Source organism: Mustela nivalis (genome assembly GCF_964662115.1).
Source record: "Mustela nivalis genome assembly, chromosome: 10".
Taxonomy (NCBI): domain Eukaryota; kingdom Metazoa; phylum Chordata; class Mammalia; order Carnivora; family Mustelidae; genus Mustela; species Mustela nivalis.
The window spans coordinates 35,337,929-35,358,846 of record NC_139029.1 but is presented as its reverse complement, the minus strand read 5'-3'; the positions used below and the strand labels follow the sequence as shown (position 1 = coordinate 35,358,846).

General features: G+C 51.6%; 1 protein-coding gene across 1 annotated transcript; it reads right to left on the bottom strand.

Annotated features, from left to right (window-relative positions):
- Window positions 1–4,698: 4,698 nt before the first annotated feature.
- On the bottom strand, window positions 4,699–6,301 carry FOXE3 (forkhead box E3). Its single transcript, XM_082686074.1, has one exon. The coding sequence runs from the start codon at window positions 6,247–6,249 to the stop codon at window positions 5,296–5,298; it is 954 nt and encodes a 317-aa protein (XP_082542200.1). The 5' UTR covers window positions 6,250–6,301; the 3' UTR covers window positions 4,699–5,295.
- Window positions 6,302–20,918: the final 14,617 nt, after the last annotated feature.

Here is a 20,918-nt window from a genome sequence, read left to right as displayed (position 1 = left end):
TTACGGTGCAAATGATTTATTCAGTTTCAGCAAAACGGTATCTTCTTTTACATCTGATTAATGTTATATGAATTTTTATCTTGTAGCTCTGTTTGAATTTAATTTGTGAATAAGTTTTTGTTTTCCAGTTGCATAAGAGACACAAGTCTAAGGATTTGATACCTGCCCATGTTAAATGACATTATAATAAAAAGTAAGGTCAATACTGGGGGTCCACAGAATTTTTTTTGTTTAAGAGAAGACCACTGTAGCCTCCTGTATCTTGCAAAATCCTGTCTCACCTCATCTCCCAGAGAGGTCCTTCACATGGGCTTAAAACCAAACCTGTCACTAAGAGTAGAAGGTTTTCCATGTTGTGCATTTTTTCTTCTGCCTTCCCAAGTGAAAGCCCATGGGCATGAAAGATTGTCCAAAGGAGGCTCTCCATTGATCGGCTTACCTATGTCCCTTCCAAGGATGTCACTTTCCTATGTACTCAATTTTCCCTGTGCCAGCATGATGTTGGTCACTTTCTTGAACTGGGTCCAACAGACCTTCAAACCAGCTCAGCACCATCCTGGGACCAAAACCATCCTTCCCAGCCTGTCCCAAGTCCTCCTAAGTTCGGAGTCTGCCCCCTCAGCTCACCTATATATTCCTGTAAGGAACTCAGAACTGTCCCCTGCCTTAATCTTTTTGCCAAAACATGTACCCCTCATTTCCATAACACTGACCCACCTTCCCAGCTTCCCCATACACAAGGTATACTGAACCCATATAACAACTTTCCATTCCCCTCTTCCTAAACCCCCCAAAATAAGTCTACAAAGACACACCTTTGACTCAAACATTTCATAGTCAAAGTGCACACTTCGCTTCTCATACTACAGTAATCATCTTAATTTCAGATGTGTGAAATTTCCCCCCAAATTTACCTCAGCTGAAATAAATAAATCAAGAAAAAGGATGATGTGGGATCCAGGAAGCAGAGAATCCAACACCGGATAAAGATGGAGGGAATTGGGGCACCTGGGTGGCTCAGTGGGTTAAAGGATCAAGCCCCAAAACACACTCTCAGGGAGCCTTCTCACCACCACCCCCCCCCCAGTCACCTCTCTGCCTACTTGTGATCTCTTCTGTCAAATAAATAAATAAAATCTTAAAAAAAAAAAAAAAGATGGAGGGAATTTCAAGAAATCCCTAGGATAACAGTGAAGGGAAATTTCAGGTCCACATCTGAGCAGCAGACATGGAGAGCGATCAGCTTAGACTGGATCTGGAGGACAGAGAACTCTGGGAGAGATGCTCCCAAGAAAGGAAAAATACAACCACGGAAAGCCATGACAGATTTCCTGATAAATTTGACTTTGTGAAAAAGTTACCACAATGCTTTTGGAAGACACAGGAAGATTTAACCATAGGTACAAAGAAACCTAAGCAAATGAAAAAATAAGGCCTTGACTCCAGGAGAAGTGAAAAGTTTCCAGAAGAAGGAGGAGGAGGAAGAGGAGGAATAAGAGGAGGAGAAGGAGAAGAATTATAGGCTTGATACATTAGCATCCTATCAGAGAACAGTATTTACATGGTAGTAAGATGTAAATGCCAGAAGTGGGTAGTTTGGCAGGGATGGAAAGAAATAACCATTTTAGAGGTAAATGATTATTATAATAGGAAGCTAATCATCACTGTTTCAAGAGAGAGGAGTATAAGCATGGAAATGTGGGGTTGTCTATGGAGCTCAGATGGTTAAGCTCCTGCCTTTGGCTCCATGATCCCAGGGTTCTGGAATCTAGCCCCAAGTCAGGCTTTCTGCTCAGCAGGGAGCCTGCTTCTCCCTCTCCCTCTGTCTGCCTCTCTCTCTAATAAATAAACGAAATCTTAAAAAAAAAAAAAAGCATGGAAATGTGGAACTATATCCCAAAGGAGACAAATAGGAATTGAAAGTAGGTGCTTCTAGGGAACAAAACAGGGATCCTGAGAGTGGGCAAAGCACTATTTGCTATTTGATTATATGCTTGTTTCAATTTAATAAAAACAAAAAAACAAAAATTAAGTATCAAAAATTGTCTTCAGATTAAAGATGACTTCTAGCTTTCTACAAGAATGAAGGGAGAAATATTTACTTAAGGTGTCTGAAGGCTTGGACGCGTGGGTGGCTTAGTCGGTTAAGCATCTGACTTCAGCTCAGGTCATGATCCCAGGGTTCTAGGATGGAGTCTGGCATTGGACTCCCTGCTCAGTGGGGAGTCTGCTTCTCCCTCTACATTTCCCCCCTGCTCATGATTGCTCACACTCTCTCAAATAAATAAAATCTTAAAAAAAAAAAAGTGTCTAAAGACTCCATTCAGATTATTTTCTCCAAAAAGGGGACAGGGAGAATAATTTTAAAATCTTACTTCTAGATAAGTGATTGGTGCTTTTGATTTTTTAAAAAGATTTTATTTATTTGAAAGAGAAAAAGAGAGAGCATGAGTAGGGGGAAGGGCAGAGGGAGAAGCAGACTCCCACTGGGCAGGGAACCCAACATAGGGTTCGGATCCCAGGACCCTGAGATCATGACCTGAGCCCAAGGCAAATGCTTAATGGAGTGAGCCACACAGGTGTCCCTGATTGGTGCTTTTTAAAGAGAGAGTGGGATTAGAGCTTCTGTTTCTGTTTGTTCAACATCTACCAAAATGTCAAAATTCTTAGGGTACGCTATGACATATTCTGTGAGGGCATAAATGGTCTCAAATCTGATTCTGTATTGGCCTAGGAGCCTAGGACAGGGCCTGGATACACATAGCAAGTCTTGATGCTTTGGATAAAGGAAGATTAAAGAGGCAAAATAAAATAAAATCTCTGATTTTCCACTTCAGTGGTGACTTTTCTAGTATTTCTGTACAGACATTTCCCACCTAGTCCTCACAGTTCCAAGACCCCAGGGACAGAGATCTGCAGGGCAGTGGCAGGAATGGAAATCTGAGCTCACAAGGCACTTCCTGGCTTCAACAGACTGCGAAGGGTTCTCCCCTTCCCTACACAGTTCTTGGATTTGGAAGGAATTTATCAGGAGGTTCTCTGAGGCAGGAGGAAGGGCTGTAACACCATTTGGAACTGAAGAAAGTTTACATTTTGATGTTTGTGGAGCTCTACTCCTTAGACACCAGGCAGGCTGGATATTTGCTGCCCCTTGGGCTCCTGAGGAGCAATTCTTATCCAACAAATGGGGAGATGGTCTCCACCTCTACCTCTTTTGCAGGTCATTGCAAGGACTGCGAGTGTGAATAAATAGGAAGGTGCCGAAGTACTGTCAACCCAGTCATTATTCAGGAAGTCAGACACATTAGACCTCAGGGAGTCAGTCAGTCAAGTATTAAGGGAAAGGCTGCTATGTTTCAGGCAAATTAGTTCTGACTCTTGCTCACAGGGGTTAATAGCTGAAGGAGGGTGTCCATTCAGGTAATTTCATTCCACCCAGTCTGTACCCAGTGTCCTACCACCAAAGAGGGCATTTCCTGCCTTCTCAAATTTCTTGCCCTTTCTCCCCTAGAAGCTGCTGAGTCTCTACCCTCACCTTCCAACACCACAAGAGAACTTTAAATTCTTCTAACTAAGAGAAGTGCACCAGGCATGTCCAACATCCAACACGCAAATCACATTCACCATGGACTCAAGACACATCATCCCATCCCCCGCCCCCAATGCTCAATCCAGGCCCCGCTAGACTGTTAGTGCTGGGGCACCTGGGAATGCCTGAGGATTAGTATTTGGGTCAGCACCAGGGAGCAGGACAAGGTGAAAGTCCAACTCCCTCAAACTGCAGCCTAGGAGTTTCTCCTAGGTGCTGCCCTGTCCGTGGTGCTGGGGACAGTCAGTAGTAACCAGTTCCGGTTCTGGCTGCCTCAGCTCAAACCTAGCTAGGGAGGTAGACCAGGAGGCATAGATGATGAAGCACAGTCCAGCTCTGGAAGTTCAGCAGGGGAACATGTGGTTCATAGTCCCCTTTCTTAAAGTGGGGAGTTTTAGACTTTTAAATTGAGCCCCCAGCCTTGATCTGGTGCCTTTCCTTCAGAATACTGTGCATACTAATTAGCTGGGAGTTTTGTTAAAATGCAGAATCTGATGATTCAGTGGGTCTGAGGCGGAGCCTGAGGTTCTGCACTTCTAACGAACTCCTGGGTGATGCTGAAGGTCTACGGACCACAGTTTGAGTGCAAGGCCCTAGAGCACTCATTTCTCTGAGGACTGAGGACTGATCCATAAGCCCCATAAAGCAGGATTTTGCCCCTTTGCTTAGTGATGTATTTCCAGTGCCTACACTGTGCTTTGCACGTTGAATAAGTACTTGTTAGAGGAGTGGCCAGTGCTCCCTTATCCATGGGAACTGGGAATAATCTCACACAGCAGAGAAATCCCCTAACTGAATACAATCATGTGCACATCCCTACCAGCTTCTGGGATGCAGCAGGTGGTAGCATTTTGCTAGGCCCACTATGTGCCCAGCTATGGCTTAATCACATCCTAATCCCACTTCATGAACCTTTACCTGATAACTGACAAGGGGCTCACCCCGTGGCAACCCAAGATCCCATACAAAGCCCACTCTCTATTTCCCCAGATAACTCCCCCAGGTGACCAGCCAGCACACCGAGCCCAGAGAAGAGTTCTTCTTCTTCTTTTTTTTTTTTAATCAAACCAGCTTTAATTAAAAAAATAATAACCCAATAAGTCCTACGTTTTTCAGATGTTGGGGCAGCCCACCAGCCCCCCTTTCAGTCCGGAACCCCCTGGTCCTTCTCATCTCGGAGATCTGGAAGAACTGTCCTCCAGGACTGGAATAACGCAGCCAGGTGTGTCTGTTTGGAAGGGGCGCTCTCTCCCAATAAGACAGGTGCAGACGGGGAAGGGAGGGGTGGGTGCAAGTCTTCGAGGAAACGGAGCAAGACAGCAAGGGAGTCAGGAATCCAGGAGTCTGACCTCTAGTGTGTTGTGAAAACAGGAGGGAAGGCGGAAGAAGTTTGGAGCCAGTCGAGAAGGCGGCGTGAGAGCGAAGGTCTGGCTTCCGAAGGCTCGGGGCTCACCAGAAACTGGGGAGGAAGCTCGCCCGCGGCGATCCAGCTCCGGGATTTGGGACCCGATACGGCGCCCCTGGGGGGAGCGCCCCGAGGAGGGCTCACAGTTGGGGGGTAGGGGGTGGGGCCGGGGGAGAGACGGCTGGAGGGTGCCCGCATGGGGACAGCCAGGTGTCAAAGGTGCGCTGGTTCCCCGAGGCGCGCTCCGAGACTGGCAAAGACCGGCAGAGACGGGGCGCGCGGGGCGGGCGGCCGCAGCGGCTCACATGTAGCGCTCGAGCCCGGGCGCGTAGCCCGGCGGCCGCAGGTAGGCCTCCCCGGGGCCGAGCGGGCCGAGCGCGGCGGCGGGCCCGGCCAGCGCCAGCAGGGGCTCGGCGGGGAGCGGGCCGGAGCCGGGGCGAGGCGCCGGCAGCCCCAGGCGCTCGGGGCCCGGCGAGTAGAGCGGCGGGGAGGCTGCGGCCGGGCAGGGGGCGAAGGCGGCGGCGGCGGCGTCGGGCGCGGGGCAGCAGGGCGGCTCGGGGGCGCCCAGCCCCGCCAGCTCGGGCGGCAGGCTCACCAGGCTGTCGACGCTGAAGAGGCGCGCGGGCGGCGAGGGCCCGGGCGCGGCGGCGGGTGGCGGCGGGGCGAGCAGCGCGGGGCCGGGCGCGGGCGCGTAGGGCGCGTAGGGGAAGGGCGGCGGGCCGGCGGCGGGCAGCGCGGGCAGCTCGGCGCGCTTGAAGCGCTTGCGGCGCCGCAGGAAGCTGCCGTTGTCGAACATGTCGGCGGCCGCGGGGTCGAGCGTCCAGTAGTTGCCCTTGCCCGGGTTGCCTGGCTCGCGCGGCACCTTGACGAAGCAGTCGTTGAGCGTCAGGTTGTGGCGGATGCTATTCTGCCACTTGCGCGGGCTGTCGCGGTAGAAGGCGAAGCGCTCGGTGATGAAGCGGTAGATGGCGGCCAGCGTGAGGCGGCGGCCCGGGGCGTGCGCCAGCGCCATGGCGATGAGCGCGATGTACGAGTAGGGCGGCTTCCCGCGCTGCAGGGGCCGCCGCCGCCGCCGTCCCGGGCCCGGTGCGGGGGCGGACTCCGGCTCCCCGCGGCCCGCGGCCGCCTCCTCGGGCTCCGGCCCCGGTTCGGCCCCGGCTAGTGGCGACGGCGGCGGCCCCGACGGCGCGACCGAGGGCAGGGCGGGGAAGCCCGAGAAAGCGGCGGGCGGCTCCATGTCGCTGCGCCCGGTCATCGGGATGCGGCCGCCCCTGCCCGCGCAGCTCGGAGAGAGCAGGGGCCTCCGACCCGCCTTATATGGACGCGGCCCCCCTCCTCTGTCCCCCCCAAGCCTGGGGAGAGGGCTCGGATCTTCCCCCGCCGGCCAGCGCCTCCTCCCTGAATCGCTTCCCCAATCCCCTTACCATGTTCACAGTCCCCTACCACCTACATGTCGCCCCTCCCTTGGTCTCTTCCCTTTGGGTCAGTCCTTCCAGACCAAGCCTCAATCCCTTCCCCATCTCCACTGGGTCGGTCCGGTCCTGGACCCATCCCCCTCCCCCTCTCTGTGGGCCTCTCCCTCATCTGCCTCCTCTTTGGGTCAATGCTAATCACAAATCCACCCACTCAGTGTACTCTTGGGGGGGGGGGGCTCCTCACTATGCTCCTCCCAGTCCCGTCCCTCGGTCTTTCTCTCCTAGCCTTCTCCAGGTTCTTCCTACCCCAGATGGGGTAGAGATGAAAGTTCCCCAGGACCACCTTGCCAGCCTTTAGCGTCCTGACACGGTGCTGGTCTTGGACATTAAAAGGGTAGGGTAGGGGCAATGGCAGAGCAAGAAGGCCTACTTTGTCCTGAGAGAGGACATTTGGTGGCTCCAGGGTCACCACCTCCTCTCTCTGCTACCTCCCACACAACCTTGTTCCTGTCCAAACCATTTGTAAGCATCCTTTGAAAACACAAAATCCTGAAAAGTGATCCAACTGGCATATTTGGGGATCGTGGGACTGGCTGCTTTAAAATCAAGAGCCCCCAGTAAGTCCATAACTTGAAGTTGCCTTTCTGACTGCCTCTTGTCCGTGTGCCTTCTGTTCTAAAGAAGGTGCTCTCTTTCTCTCTCTCTCTCTCTCTCTCTCTATCTCTCTTTCTCTCTCTCTCTCTCTCTCTCTCACACACACACACACACACACAACATACACACTGTGGAGATGCACAAAACACAGGCTTACATAACTCAAAGTTCCAAGGACCAGTTGCTGGGTCAGAGAGAGACCCCCAAGTGCTTCCACAGCCTGGAGGTCTGAGAAAACTGCTTACTGACCCCAAAAAGCCACACTCACATTTCACTGGGGAGGGGGAGGGTTGCCTTAGCGATTTTTATTAAAAACTCACTCTGGGAAACACCACCTACTACCACCATCCAGAGGTGATGTCTCTTTGAGTTTATTTCAGGAAGTCTCTCCAAAGTGACAGGAGCCCTAGCTTGAAGGGAATCAGAGGATGAAGACAGCTTGCCTTAAAGAGGCTTGTCTTGGGGGACAGGCAAGATCAAGGGAGCAGGGCTGAGGGTAGATGAGGCAAGTGAAGGAAGGGCCAAGGCGGAAATTTAAGGGGGCACAAACTCTCAAGGTGGTGTGAGTGTGGGACTGGCATGGGGGGCCCTAGATGCCTCATTCATCAGATTCTGGCCCTGGTGTGGCAGCCCTGGGGTGCAAATGACCAAAGCCAGCTACTGCAGGCCTGTGGCTGAGGGCTTCCAAAGCCAAAGGGGAAGCTCAAGGTCCCCAGTCTCCAGCTCCATAAAGTAGCAGCACCATTACTGAGTATTTCATTCGATGCAGTGCCCCGCTTCAGGGTAAACACCTTGTGAGGTCAGCACAGTTACAATCTCTGTTATGCAGAGATGGAAACTAAGGCTCGGAGAGGTTAAGGGATCTTCCTAACTTCACACAGCTAGTAGGCAGCAGGGCCAGAATTAACCCCCGAGGTCAGAGCACCAGATCCATGACTCTCCTGAGAACACCATACTTTACATTTGAGACTGCAGAAAAGAGTTCGTCTAGAGTTGTTCCAGCTCTCAGCAACTTTGGCTGCAGAGTTGAAGCCTGGCCTCTCTCCTGACCTCCAGGTCAGCATATCCAGTGTCCGCAGGACATCAGCCTCAATCCCATGTACCCCTGACCCCATCTCAGTAAATGGGCCCTTGCCCCTCACCACACAGAGCAGGAATAATGAACATCATTTTGGGCTCCTATTCCCCCATCATTCCCTCCATCCCAGCCATCTGCAAGTCCTGTCACTGTCACGTGGAGCTCAAATCCACCCCTCCTTCAGGTGTCTTGGCCTCAGTTTAGTCCACATCACTCACTGAGCACTGCCGTGCCAGGCCCTTCCCCAGCGCTCAGGGAAGACTGAAATGGAGAGACTCTTGATTTGGTGGGGAGATGGACAGAGACAATTACCACTGTGGGAGAGGGGGGCAGAGAGGGCTGTAGAAGCAGAGGGGAAGGAGGAGATGACAGTGAGAGACAACCCCCCAACCCTACAACCTGAGGATCAGCCTGGATTGTAGGCACAGAGTTCCTGCCCTTGTGCCCTCTCCACATTACATTCTACTGCTGAGCACAGGCCTTACAGAACACAAGACAGGTGCTCGCTTCGGCAGCACATATACTAAAATCAGAACACAAGACAGTGCGGGCACCGTGAGCAGCTCACCAAAGATGAGCAAAGGCAGCAGCAGGGAATCCAGTTGCAACAGTCACGTGACCAGGGCCCGTTTGCTCATTGGAGCCTCAGTTTCCTCATCTGCCAAAGGGGGGCAATAACGAGCCCTGCCCACATTGTTAAGAGATTCAAATGAGATCATGTATGAAAGGTACTTGGCCCACAATGGCACTTGCTAACGGGAGATTTTTTTTCCTGCTACCCAATTGGCATTTCCAGCATTAAACCAGGAAAGGAAGGAGAGAGGCAGTCCGAGAAGTGACTTCAGAGCCTGCATATTTTCAACCAGGCGCAGCGTAACCCTGTAGCTGGACTGAGGCACAGAACCAGAGCCACACTCTCCCACCTTCCCTTGAGGCCAAAGGCCCCTCGGGAGGCCCCTTACCACAGCCTATCTCACACCTACAGATTTGCTAGGGGTGGGGACAGGGAGGTTATGGAGAGTGGCTCTTATTAACTCCAATGACTAGCTGCAATTTTCTTATACTTTCAATTTGCCAATCCATGTATAGAGCCTTGGACATAGTATATGTTCAATAAATGAAACTGAAGGTTCACTTAGCTATGCTCATCCTGGGGAGGGTGGGGGCAGAGAATGGAGCCAAAGGGATGAGAATCCAGACTTTTCCAGTTCTTTCTGCCTGCCTGTCCCCTCACCTCCCACCCCCACTGGGCCTGCTTCCCGGAGCCGAGCAGGCCGGTGTCAGGGGGTGGCCCAAGGGCTAATCCGTGTTTTCAGCGTGGCTGGGCCCTCTTTTCACAGGCCCTGGGCCGGACGGGATGCGGCTGAGCATCCGGGCATAAGATGGCCAGTGAAGGCGGCCCCTTTCTCATGGGCCTGGATTCCAGGCGGCCCAGCGTCTGAGTGGAGCCCCTGGGGCGGGAGGAACACAGTGGCTGGGCTGGGCAGTCCTTTGTCTGACCACGCTGGGTGGATATTCAGGCTGGCAGGAGGGATTAATGGCCAGGGATTGGCCCTGGGGCCGGCCTTCCCACTGCCCTTTGGAGGCCAAAGGCCCAGGTCAGGGCACATAGCGTTGATGGCTCCCTAGATAGGAATGGAAATTCCCACCCTGTCCAAAGCTGTTAGCATCAGCCCCCAAGGCTCCCTGCCTCCAGCCCCACCCCTACAGAGGCACCATGAGCCAAGATGGGCTTCGAGGCAAGGAGCAAAGGGTGGGGGCCAGACCTTCCCAATCATTCACCCTGGGAAAGTCCTTTTAGGTCCTTGCCCTGAGATGCATGGCCCCTCTAGGAGGGCCTATGACTGCCGCTCCTGAGCTCTGGAGAGAAAGAGCTGTGTTAACCCAGTGAGTCTAAGGGGCCAGCCTGAACTGTCACCAAGCTTCTTAAGGCTTTCTGGAACATTCCTCAAATACCACTAGAGACCACTCTAGAGACCACTCTAGAGTCATTTACTCCTTAAGCTCCTCATCACAGCATCATGGATCAAATAGCCCAGAGGCTGAAGAAGGAGTTCAGGAACCAAAGAAACTTTCAGAGACACCCCACACCACCCCAAACATCCAGGGATTCTGAGGGCTGCTGCAGGGCCTCCTCCCTCTTCCTCCCAAGACTAGAACTGCCCAAGATACTGCTTCTTCCTCAGGAGCCTGGGGAAGATGCTTCCAACCTGGCTGGAGGTGATTGGGCCCCCATTCTGGTGTGGTCTTTTCTAGCCAGACTGCTCCTGAAACAAGTAATGAAGGCAGCAGCCCCAAACTTACCCATAGGACCTGAACCCTGTGGAGTGTTCTCTGGGCTAAGGGGCCTGAGCAAGGCTCAGGAAAGGGAATAAGATCAGGCCTGACTCTGGGGAGAGCATCAGAGAAAAACCCATGAGGAGGATGCTGCTGTATGTGACTCTTCATTCTACAAGCACTTCTACTGGGCAGATCCCAAGGATCTGTGTCCAGGCTGCCTCAGGTGCTGGGCTGGTAGGGAACCAGACTGTTCTTGTCTTCACTGTGCCCAGGAGTAGACAGCCACTCCCCATACATGGTGGTCAGTGTGTGATGTGAGCAGAGAAGGGACTGTAGGGGCCCAGATGTGGGATCTCAGCCAGACCTGAGTGCATGCCCTGCGTCTCCCTCCCTCTGTGCCCTGTTCCTCCTTGGGCCCGATGCCAGGCTGCAGCAACAAGGCTCCGTGAGCCTTGCTGAGTAACTGAGGACCTGGCTGAGTGAATGAATGAATGAGTGAACGATGCGTGATCATCTAACAAATGACGGCACGTGTCTGGAAAGGCACAGGATCCTGGTGCCTGGTTCCAGCAAGGACTGTGCCTCGTGCCTCCCCTGCCTCTCTGCTCAGCTCTGCAGCCCTGGGCCGGGACCCCCCACGCGGTCCCTGCCCCTGCAGTGTCCAGGCTGGGTTCAGGCTCAGACTCAGACAACTTCTTGGCTCAGCCCTGAGGGTGTAATTCCAGCCGCTCCTAAACCACGCCCCCGGCATCTGAAGTATGTTCCCTGTCATTTCGGGCTGTCAGCATCTGTGTTCCGCCATCTACCTCATCCCCCACCCAGGGCAACCTCAGGGCTCATAGGCCTCCCTGCTTCTCATTTCCAGGGTCGCTGGGGGACTGGTGCCATCGGCCAGGCTGGCTGAGCCGAAGAAGTCTGGGTGGGAGAAGAGTGAGTCTGAATGCACCGCTACTTGCTACGTGACCCTGAGCTAAAGGTCCAGCTGCCGGACACATAAGCCCGTGGTGCCCAAGGAACTCTGCGATGCCCCAGGCCGGGCTTCCCAGCCTGTGGGCTCCTGAGCCCAAGGAAAACATCTGGAAACCACGTGGCCCCCAGAGCTGTCTGTCAAGGGGACAGACACTGTGTCTCACACATAAGGATGAAGGCTTTCCAAATGGAGATCGGTGCTGCTGTGATGGGCAAATACCCACATTGTAACGTTTTGAGTCTGTGGATACTGAAAGTACAACTGCTCTAAAATGGAGTCACTGAGAGGTATTTTGCCTTCCAGTTCTTAAACCACTGCTTTAGTCCACAGTACGCCTTCTTTACAGTTTTGGATATGGAGTTCCAGACAGAGAAGAGATGCACCTCAAGTCCCAGAACAAGTCAGTGCAATGCCTCGGACCCTGACCACTCCCATCCCCATCCCTGCCCCATCTCCATCTGCTCCATACAAACTCAACAGTGTTTATTAAAGGCCTGCCTTGTGGCAGACTCTATGCCAGACACGAGAGAGCCAGTGAGGACCACCCGCTGTCCTATCTGCAGGGGCTGACGTTGTCTGGGAGATGGGTAAGCATGAGGCAGGGAGAGAACACAGTGAACAAAGATTTTGTGCTAACTTCCTAGAGAAGGCACTGAAGGACTGGAATGAGTCCTTATGACATGAGGAAGCCATGTCATAAGATTCCCGTTGTTTGCAGTGTGGAAGCTGGACGGGTAGTAGTTTCTCCTTTAGGATGTTTTTGGCGGCAAGTAACAGAAAATATCAACTCAAAGTGATTTAGGCTGGAAGGAAATCTGTTTTCTCCCTGACAAGAAGGTCAGAGGGAGGATGCGGTTAGGGCTCTGGCTCCCCTTCTTTTCTGTGATTCTCTTGGCTCTGCTATCCCTCATGGGCCGACTCCATCTTCAGGCTGGTGGCAAGATTATGACAACGTCCAGAACTACAACACTGAGTTCCAAGTGTCCGGAAGAGGAGAGGTCGTCTCTTTTTACGCAGGGTCCCTTGCCCCCTCACACCCCCACCCTGTGTCCCCTCAGTGCTCATTGGCCAGAATTGGATCACTTCCTGTTCCTAAACAACTTCTGGCATAGAGGAATAAATGAGAGTTTTGACCAAGGCCGATTAGAAACCTGCCTTCTACCATAGCTGGGAACGGCTGACTGACCCATGAGACAGGTTGCTGCATGAAAGGCAGTAGATACTGAGAGAAAAATGGGTTCTCTGAGGAAAAAGAGAAGTCCTCAACAATGTCTGCTACCAGGAGAGAAGAGAGAAGCGTGGAAGCCCAGACGGGAGTCGTTTGACAGAAGTTGTGTGTCTGCCTCCCCACTTGGCTCTCAGCTCCTGGAGGACAAGGCCTGGGACTCATGCTCTGTGGATCTGGACATAGGAGTCCCCAAAGAGGAAGAAGAGGAAGAGGAGTGTTGGAAAAGGCAGTGTGTTTCCACAATAGGAAGCACGGACTCCCATCTGAGACACATCCCCAGCAGCGAGCAGGGAGGAACACCCACGTGGAAAGTCGTTGGGCTGGGCGACCGGGGCAATCATCTGGACCCCCTGGAGCCTCAGTTTCCCCTTCAGGGAACTGGGAGAGGATGTTCTCATTCTTCAGTAACATCCACCTCCCTGCAGAATATTCAATCCCTATTGCTTTGGATGAGCCTCAGGGAGGGTGATGAATGTGGACGAGGAAGAAGGGGAACAAGAGGGAGCCACAGGCAGGTAAAAAGGTAAATCAGCTCTGACCAGCCTGTGAGATTAGGTGCATCTCATCCCAGCTCTGCTTTCCATGACAGGCTGGTGATTTGAAATTGATCACAGTGGGAGGTTTTACACCACAGAAATGGGCAAATGCCACCAACCAGAACCTACCCCCCAACCCCAGCCAGCTGTTAAACATTCACCAGCCCACCCTTCGGCAAGTCTCTAGGGATTAAAATAATAAAGCTCAGACAAGACTGATATGCTCTTTGTGGCTGTCAGGAAACTCCAGGGATGGAGGGCCTAGCTCACACTCATGGAGCCCTGTGTCTGTGCCCGGCAGGAGGACAGAGCCCTACATAAAAGCTCTAACACAGCCTTGGGCCTGACCCTCCATACTTTCTCCTGAGTTGTAATGCTGTCTTCTCACTGGTTGATTCAGTGAGGCCCCTGCCGGGACTTCATCCAGAGGGATGGGCTCCGTGATGCATGTTCAAGGATGGTCATCACTGGGTTATTTAGGATAGGGGAAAGTTGAACCTGAAGCCCTACAGGAAGGTGGGGATCCATTCCTCGAAACATCAGGCACACACTGAAAGAAAATTGGGGGGAGATTTTAATGACATGAGGAAATGTCTGTGACATAAGTTCAACATAAAAAACAGGGTACATTGGGGCGCCTGGGTGGCTCAGTGGGTTAAGCCTCTGCCTTCGGCTCGGGTCATGATCCCAGGGTCCTGGGATTGAGCCCCGCGTCGGGCTCTCTGCTCAGCAGGGAGCCTGCTTCCTCCTCTCTCTCTGCCTGCCTCTCTGCTTACTTGTGATCTCTCTGTCCAATAAATAAATAAAATCTTTAAAAAAAAAAAAAAAAACAGGGTACACGAGTATGCAGCATGATTCTGACATTTATGTATACATACATGCATAAAAATGGAAGAGGCAGAAAATACACCAAAATATCAATAGGTTTTTTCTGTAGGTGATGAATTTGGGGTGATTTTTCCTTTTTTTCCCTTTAGGAATTATAACTATAATATTATTCACCAAGTTGGGTTTTGAGACATATTCACTTGGCTGTGTGTGTATGTGTTAAAACTGCAACAGAAGTTCTTTTAACTTATACAAATTGAGTACACCAGAAACCCATAGCAATGATTGTCTCCGTGGAAGACAATGGTGCGGTTATGGGACAGGAGTGAGAAGGACTATCTCTGTACCATTTGCACCTTTTGAACTTGGAATACTGTGAGTGTATCATCTGTTCAAAGACGAGTTGATGAAACTTTTTTTTTTTTTTAAAATAGGCATGAAGCTTGTATGAGTTCTTTAACAGAGGGTTTCTTTAACCAGAAACCAACCCCAATTCACAGATGAAGGAACGGAGGGCCACACAGGTGGAGGGAGCTGCCCGGAGGCACCCAGCCGGAAGACGAGCCCCAGCTGCAGGGCTCTCCAGCTGTCTCCATCCCCAAGTGCATTCGACACTTGGCGTTTTCAAAGTATTGCTTCCCTGCAGATTCATTACCACTTGGTAGATGCAGAAACTGAACACACTCAGGCTCAGAACCCCCTGCCTCACCCAGAGATCCTAGAGCACTGGCTCCCGCCTTCCCATTGGGTCCCCTTCTCGCACTGCCCCCCCCCCCCCGCTCCATCGGCCAGGTCAACCTAGTCATCCTGTAGAATGACCCAATGAGGCCCAGAGAGGGTGATCACTAACCCCAAGCCCCTCAGCTGTTCTGTGTCTCCCAAAGGACTAGAACCCAAGGAAGAGAGAGCCCAGAACCTCAGGCTGGGAGAAAGAAGGGCTCTCACAGAGGCAAGAAGTAGCATCTGGAATGGTTTATGCCTTTGGAGCCGGCGTGCAGTCATTAGTCGAGTTTTGGCATATGTTTGGGGGCAATAACTGCATTTTTCCCCCCAGGATGCATTGTGAACCGCCTTTGCTCCGAATGTAATGAGTACGTCTCCTAGGAGGGGGGTGTTTGCGCTCCTCGCAGGCCTGCTCTTCTGCCGTCTGCTTGGCGTTAGGCTCCCTGCCTTCCTATTTTTAGACAGGTCCAACAGCCCCAGGACCAGCCTCGGGAAGCAACTGCATGCCTGGCCTTTCGGAGGGACCAAGGGCCAGTGGGGCGGCCTGCAAGGGATAGGACCATTTGCTCCAGGGTTTTACTGTGGTCAAGAGGCACTTCTTTTCTTCCCTGTTCAAAGACTTCACCCTGGGGATTTTCCTAGCTTCAAAAATGGAGGTCTTATTGTTTTCGGTTTTGTTTTTTTCTTCCCTGCAGAAGTTACATGGGTGGAAAATACACATAAATCCATCCCTTGTGTCCCTTCCCTCCAGCCCCAGGCTGCCACTTTCTCTCACTCTCCTTCGGGCTCTTACAGAGTTAGCTTCTTCTGCCTACAATACCATTCCTCCTCTCTCTCTGCTCCCACCCCATCTGAAAAACTCAGCTCAGGCCACCTCCTCTAGGAAGCATTCCATATGGCCCTGAGCTCCTTTTCTGTCCTGCCTACAGCTCCTAAGCTTCCTCCAACACAGCCATGACCACACTCGGTAGGAAATGCTTGGTCAGGGGACCCCCTCCTGACTTTGGGAGTCTTGGGAACTGGCCTCGTGTTATTCCTCTAGCGAGACTGCCAGCGTCCAACAGACAGAACAGACGCCACGTGGATGCTCACGAACCGACTGACGGATGAAATGAAGAAATTGATGGATGCAGTGACAGAGCATTGGAGATGAAGGTGGGGCGCACAGACTTGGCATCTTATAGGTCTGGATTCTGAGATGAGACGCAGGGAAGGCGAAGTATTATCGGGAGTCGTTGCTTGCAAGCAACAGAACCCCAACTCAAACCAACTTAATAAAAAGGAGGAGGGTGCACTGGCTCGTAAATTATGGTTAGGATGAAGCAGGATTTAGGGATGTCTAGAACCAAGTACTTGAACATCCTCTTCACACTGGCTTCAATTTCACAGACCACTTCCTCTGTGAGTTTGGGACCTGGCTGTTGGCAGCTTTATGGCCCTGTCCTTACAGTTCTGCAAACTGAGACAGAGCTGCAGTTGGGAGAGGGGGAAAAAAGCCCCAGAAAAGCACTCCAAGGGATCTGATTTGGGACAAGCCTTCCGCTTGACAAATCATTGTCGGAGGGTGGCAGATCACAGCTAAAGGAGAAACAGTTCCCTCAAACATCCGGGGTAGCACAGCCATGACCATGGGGAAATCCCTGTGAGCTGGGAGGCTACCCCAGTGTAAACCCACTAGGGCCCCTAGCATTTCTGGAGCATCTCAGTACCCAACCCATGTTAGGCATTCTTATACATTCTATCTTACAAGAACTCTGTGAGATGGGTATAGCCTTGCTCCCATTTTGCCCCCAGGTGAGAAAGCAGAGGTTCAGAGAGGGTAAATGGTCCAAAGTCCCAAAGTTAAGGAGTCCAACAGAACTCCTTCCTCTGTGTCCAGTTAAAACTGCTGCCCAAGAGGGGAAGGACTTGTGTGAAGTCAGAGTAGGTGAGTAGGATCATCATGAGCATTTAGTCACACTCTGTTATAGATATGTCATAGACATCTTTGGGGTATCTGCTCTGCTTGTGACAAGGTCCCTTCTGGCAGAAGGCCTGGCCCCCGACCCCCATGATTATGTGGAATGACTCCCAAAGGTGTAGACTGGCAGCCTTGTTAGTACCATGTGACCCTATTCCCCTTCCCAAAGCTGACTGGGCCAGACTGGGACACTTGTTTCAGTTGGGCCAATCACCTTCTCTTGGGAATTTGTAGACAGCTGGACCTGTCAGGTGCTATGAGCAGTCCCTTGTAATCAGTTCCCCCTTTCTTTGTTTAAACTGACTTGAGTTGGACTTCTTGTTGTAAAAATAGTATCCTAATATAGCATGTAGCAAAGAAGTTCCTGAAGAGGGGATCATTGCATGAAAGCACGGGGTAACTTCAGTCCTTCTAGGTGGTCTGATGAGGAGGCCACTGGGGCTGGAGTGGTCAGGAGGGTGTCCCTGGAACAAGCAGGACTTCTCTGTCCTTGAAGGATGAGAATCATGTAAGCAGGGAGAGAGGAGGTGGAATGCTTCTGAGGGGACACTTGAGGTGATGTGAGGGAGACTGGTCTGAAGGAGTTGAAAATGCAACCAAGCAGGAAGGTAAAGTAGCAAACAAGAAAGGTGGTAGTCTTCTGGTCCCCAGGAGCCATCCAAAGCCATCCAAGGTGTTGGACCTTCTGTCCACACACACAAAATCTGCATGTATTGGTTGGTGGTCCTGTCCCCTAAAGATCAAGCTACACATCAGTTTTACGACATAAATACTTGTCCTACCTTAATGATAAGGAAGCACCTAGTGGACTCCTCGCAGTTCCATTTGCTCATGATTAATACACTGGGCTGGCCAGTTTTTCATGCATGCAGCTTGACAATTGAGCACAGTCAGGCATTTGTATTAAAAACGAAAAATGAAAAAAAAAAAAAGGGAGGGATTGGGAAGCATTAAACACTGGGAGGGTCTCTCAGGCCTGGTTACAAACCAAATCACTGCATTGAAAACAATTATATCCCCCAGGGGCTCTATCTAGCTTGACATGGGACAGTTCACCATTTCCTGCCCTGTCCCTCACTGTGCCTTTGCTGGTGCTAGGAACCCTTCATCCAGTCTTGGCATGGCTCAAAGACCACCTTATCCTGACGGTCTTTCCTAGCACCCTATCCCCTCCCCCAAGCCCCAAAGTGAAATCCAGACTCTCTATAGATTCTCACTGAGATCCTCTATTGCATAGTTTATATTAGACTGACCTGTGCATCTGTTGTCCCCACTAAAATGTGAGACCTGAGCCCAGGAATTCAGATTGGATTCATGGCTTCTCTAGTGCCCAGTGCTGGGGCTGGCCCACAGTGGGGAAAATTTGCTAAACACCTGCTCATACCCACTGTCCATACTGAGCCCAGGAAGAAGTGATATGTTTGCTGCCTCCTTAGCAGCCTCCCTCCTCGACTTACCAATCAAGAGAGAGAGCAAGGTTTGAGGGGGCGGGGAGTTCGGGCTGCATGCGGATCTTCCATGTACTGCATATGTATGGGCATGCATAGTTCTGTGCAGGGAGCTCTCTAGGTAGTGAGGCAAGGAGGGCCCCCCAAGCACAAAGTGGTTGGCAGCATCACAGGCCCAGCTGTGTCGGCCACCCGGTGGCCCCCACTCTTGATTCTAGTCTGATCGTTCTATGGGCCACAGGCATCAGGCCCAGAGGCTGGTGGACTATATAGTCAATAGCTCCAAAGCCAACCTAGTTGGGCCTGGAGCCTAGGAGGGCTTGCGTCACAGTAGAGATCAGTCTAATCTTCTGTCAGATGATGCTCCCAAAAGCTCTGGTTAATCTCTGTTAACCTGTAGTTTTACTCAGGCTGATCAGATGCACCCTAAGGCTCACAAGGGGCCAGGAGAGAGACGGGCACAGCCAGATGAAGATACCAGCTGGTACAAGGTGTGGCAAAGAAGAAATGAACAGGAAATGAGTGAGCACTTCCTGTGTACCTACACGTTCCAGCTCTGATAGACATTTCACCTGTTTCACCCAATAAGCCTGGGAGCTAGTAATCCCTTCTCTTTTTTTTTTTTTTTTAAGATTTTGTTTATTTATTTGACAGAGAGAGATCACAAGTAGGCAGAGAGGTAGGCAGAGAGAGAGAGAGAGAGAGAGAGAAGGAGGCTCCCTGCCGAGCAGAGAGCCCGATGCGGGACTCGATCCCAAGACCCTGAGATCATGACCCGAGCCGAAGGCAGCAGCTTAACCCACTGAGCCACCCAGGCGCCCCCCTTCTCGGTCTTATATGCAAGGAAATAAGTACCTCATCATGGAGGTGGCTTGCCCTGCAGCAGATGTCTGGGAAATGGCCCTGTGGGGACTTGAACACAGCTGGCAGATGCTTGCCTTCTCATCATAAAGTCCCACTGCCTTTAGAGGGTGTAGAATTAGCACCCTTTCTTCCCAGAGCTTCATGGCCCAAACCTTCAGCCCCCTACTTGTCATCCCCGCACCTCACAAACAACTCTCCACAGGCTGGTCCCCCAGACCACAGTCAGATCACCCTTGTCACGGCTACCCCTTTCTCTCCAGCAGTTAGTCCTGCAGGTGACTGTGTGTCTAATGTCTGCCTCTGCCATTGGACTATAAGCCCCCCAACAGTAGGGGCTTTATCTTTGCCACTGTTCCAGCACCATCTGTTGACTCACTTAACAAATATCTACTGAGCACCCACTCTGACAGCCACTGTGCTAGGTGTTTGGTATTTAATAGTGAAAAAAAAAAATCCCTGACTTTTGGAGCTTACCTTCAAGCATAGGCAAGACAATCAACAAATCTTATAGTGTGTTAGGTCTTCGAAGGTATTAAGCGTGATGGACAGAAATAAAATGTGGGGAGGTGATAGAAAGAGTGAGGGTGTTATTATAGGTAGGGAGGGCAGGAAGGGCCTAGAAGGAGATAAGGGAGGGAGCCATTTGGATATATAAGGGAAGGGCATTCTAGACAGTGGGAACAGCAAAAGTACAGTACAAAAGTGCTAAGGTGGGAGGGTCCCTGGTGTTTTCCAGGAAAAACAGCAAGAAAGCCAGCAACACTGGAGCAGAGTGAGCCAAGGGTCAGGGCATGAGAACCTTGAAGGGGACCATAAGGGCTTCCCTTTCCCTCTGAGTTGGGAAGCCACTGGAGAGTGACAGAGAAGTTGATCTGACTTAGGTTTTAAAAGGATCACTCTGGCTATTGCGGTAAGAATTGATAGTTCCAATGCACATTAGGGATTTAATAGGGATCTTCAAGGGCACGAGCAGAGGGAAGTGAGAAGGAAGAAAGAAAGAACCACTATCAAGGGGAGAAGCTGAAGAGGCAAACCCGAAGGACACTTCTGACCTTGACACTCCGTGCTTCTGAGTCCAGTTAGAAGACCTGCTCATCCACTGAGCAGATCTGACAGGGTATCTTAGAAAATGTCCTGGAACAGGGCGCTTGGGTGGCTCAGTGGGTTAAAGCCTCTGCCTTCGGCTCAGGTCATGATCTCAGGGTCCTGGAATCGAGCCCCGCATCGGGCTCTCTGCTCAGCAGGGAGCCTGCTTCCTCCTCTTGCTCTCTCTCTCTCTGCCTGCCTCTCTGCCTGCTTGTGATCTCTGTCAAATAAATAAATAAAATCTTTAAAAAGGAAAAGAAAAGAAAAGAAAATGTCCTGGGACATTGTAAGATCTTGTCGTGGGAGGTGTGTGACCCAAGTGCTGGTGGCCTCAGGAGAACTATGGGCTATGGCCCTCCATGGGCTAGCCTGTGTGTCCCCCAACTCCTGTCCTCTAGTTCAGATGGTGCACGTGGGTGCAGCAAGTTCCTGTCTCCTCCTGCCGGACCTCTTCTAACCTTCAGGGCAGTTGAGCCTTCCTGGTACGTTTGGTACCTGCCTCCGGTGGCACAATGACAGCAGATGCCTGGGAGCCAGCCTGCAGGAGACACTGGCAGCAGAGCGTTGGAGTGATATTTGGCCGGGGCCACAAGGCTGTCCAGAGTGGCAGGCTCTCTGTGAGCTGAGTCCTGGATTCCAGGAAGCCAAGGCCAAGGCAGGCCAGGAATTTCTTGCCTTAATTTTTGACTCTAATTCCTCCCAGAAATGAGGCATGTCAGTCTTTAAATTCTCGGGTTTTTATGAGGCGATTATGGTGATTACTATAAATCTCCCGTGTGTTGTTTTCAAAGGGGCAATTAAGTGGAGGAACCAGGCACCATTTTCATTTCTCATTAAGTGATTAGGGTTTGTTT

Bases quoted from the DNA above. Each gene is read 5' to 3' on its own strand.
- FOXE3 (XM_082686074.1), bottom strand. From the start codon at position 6,249: ATGACCGGGCGCAGCGACATGGAGCCGCCCGCCGCTTTCTCGGGCTTC.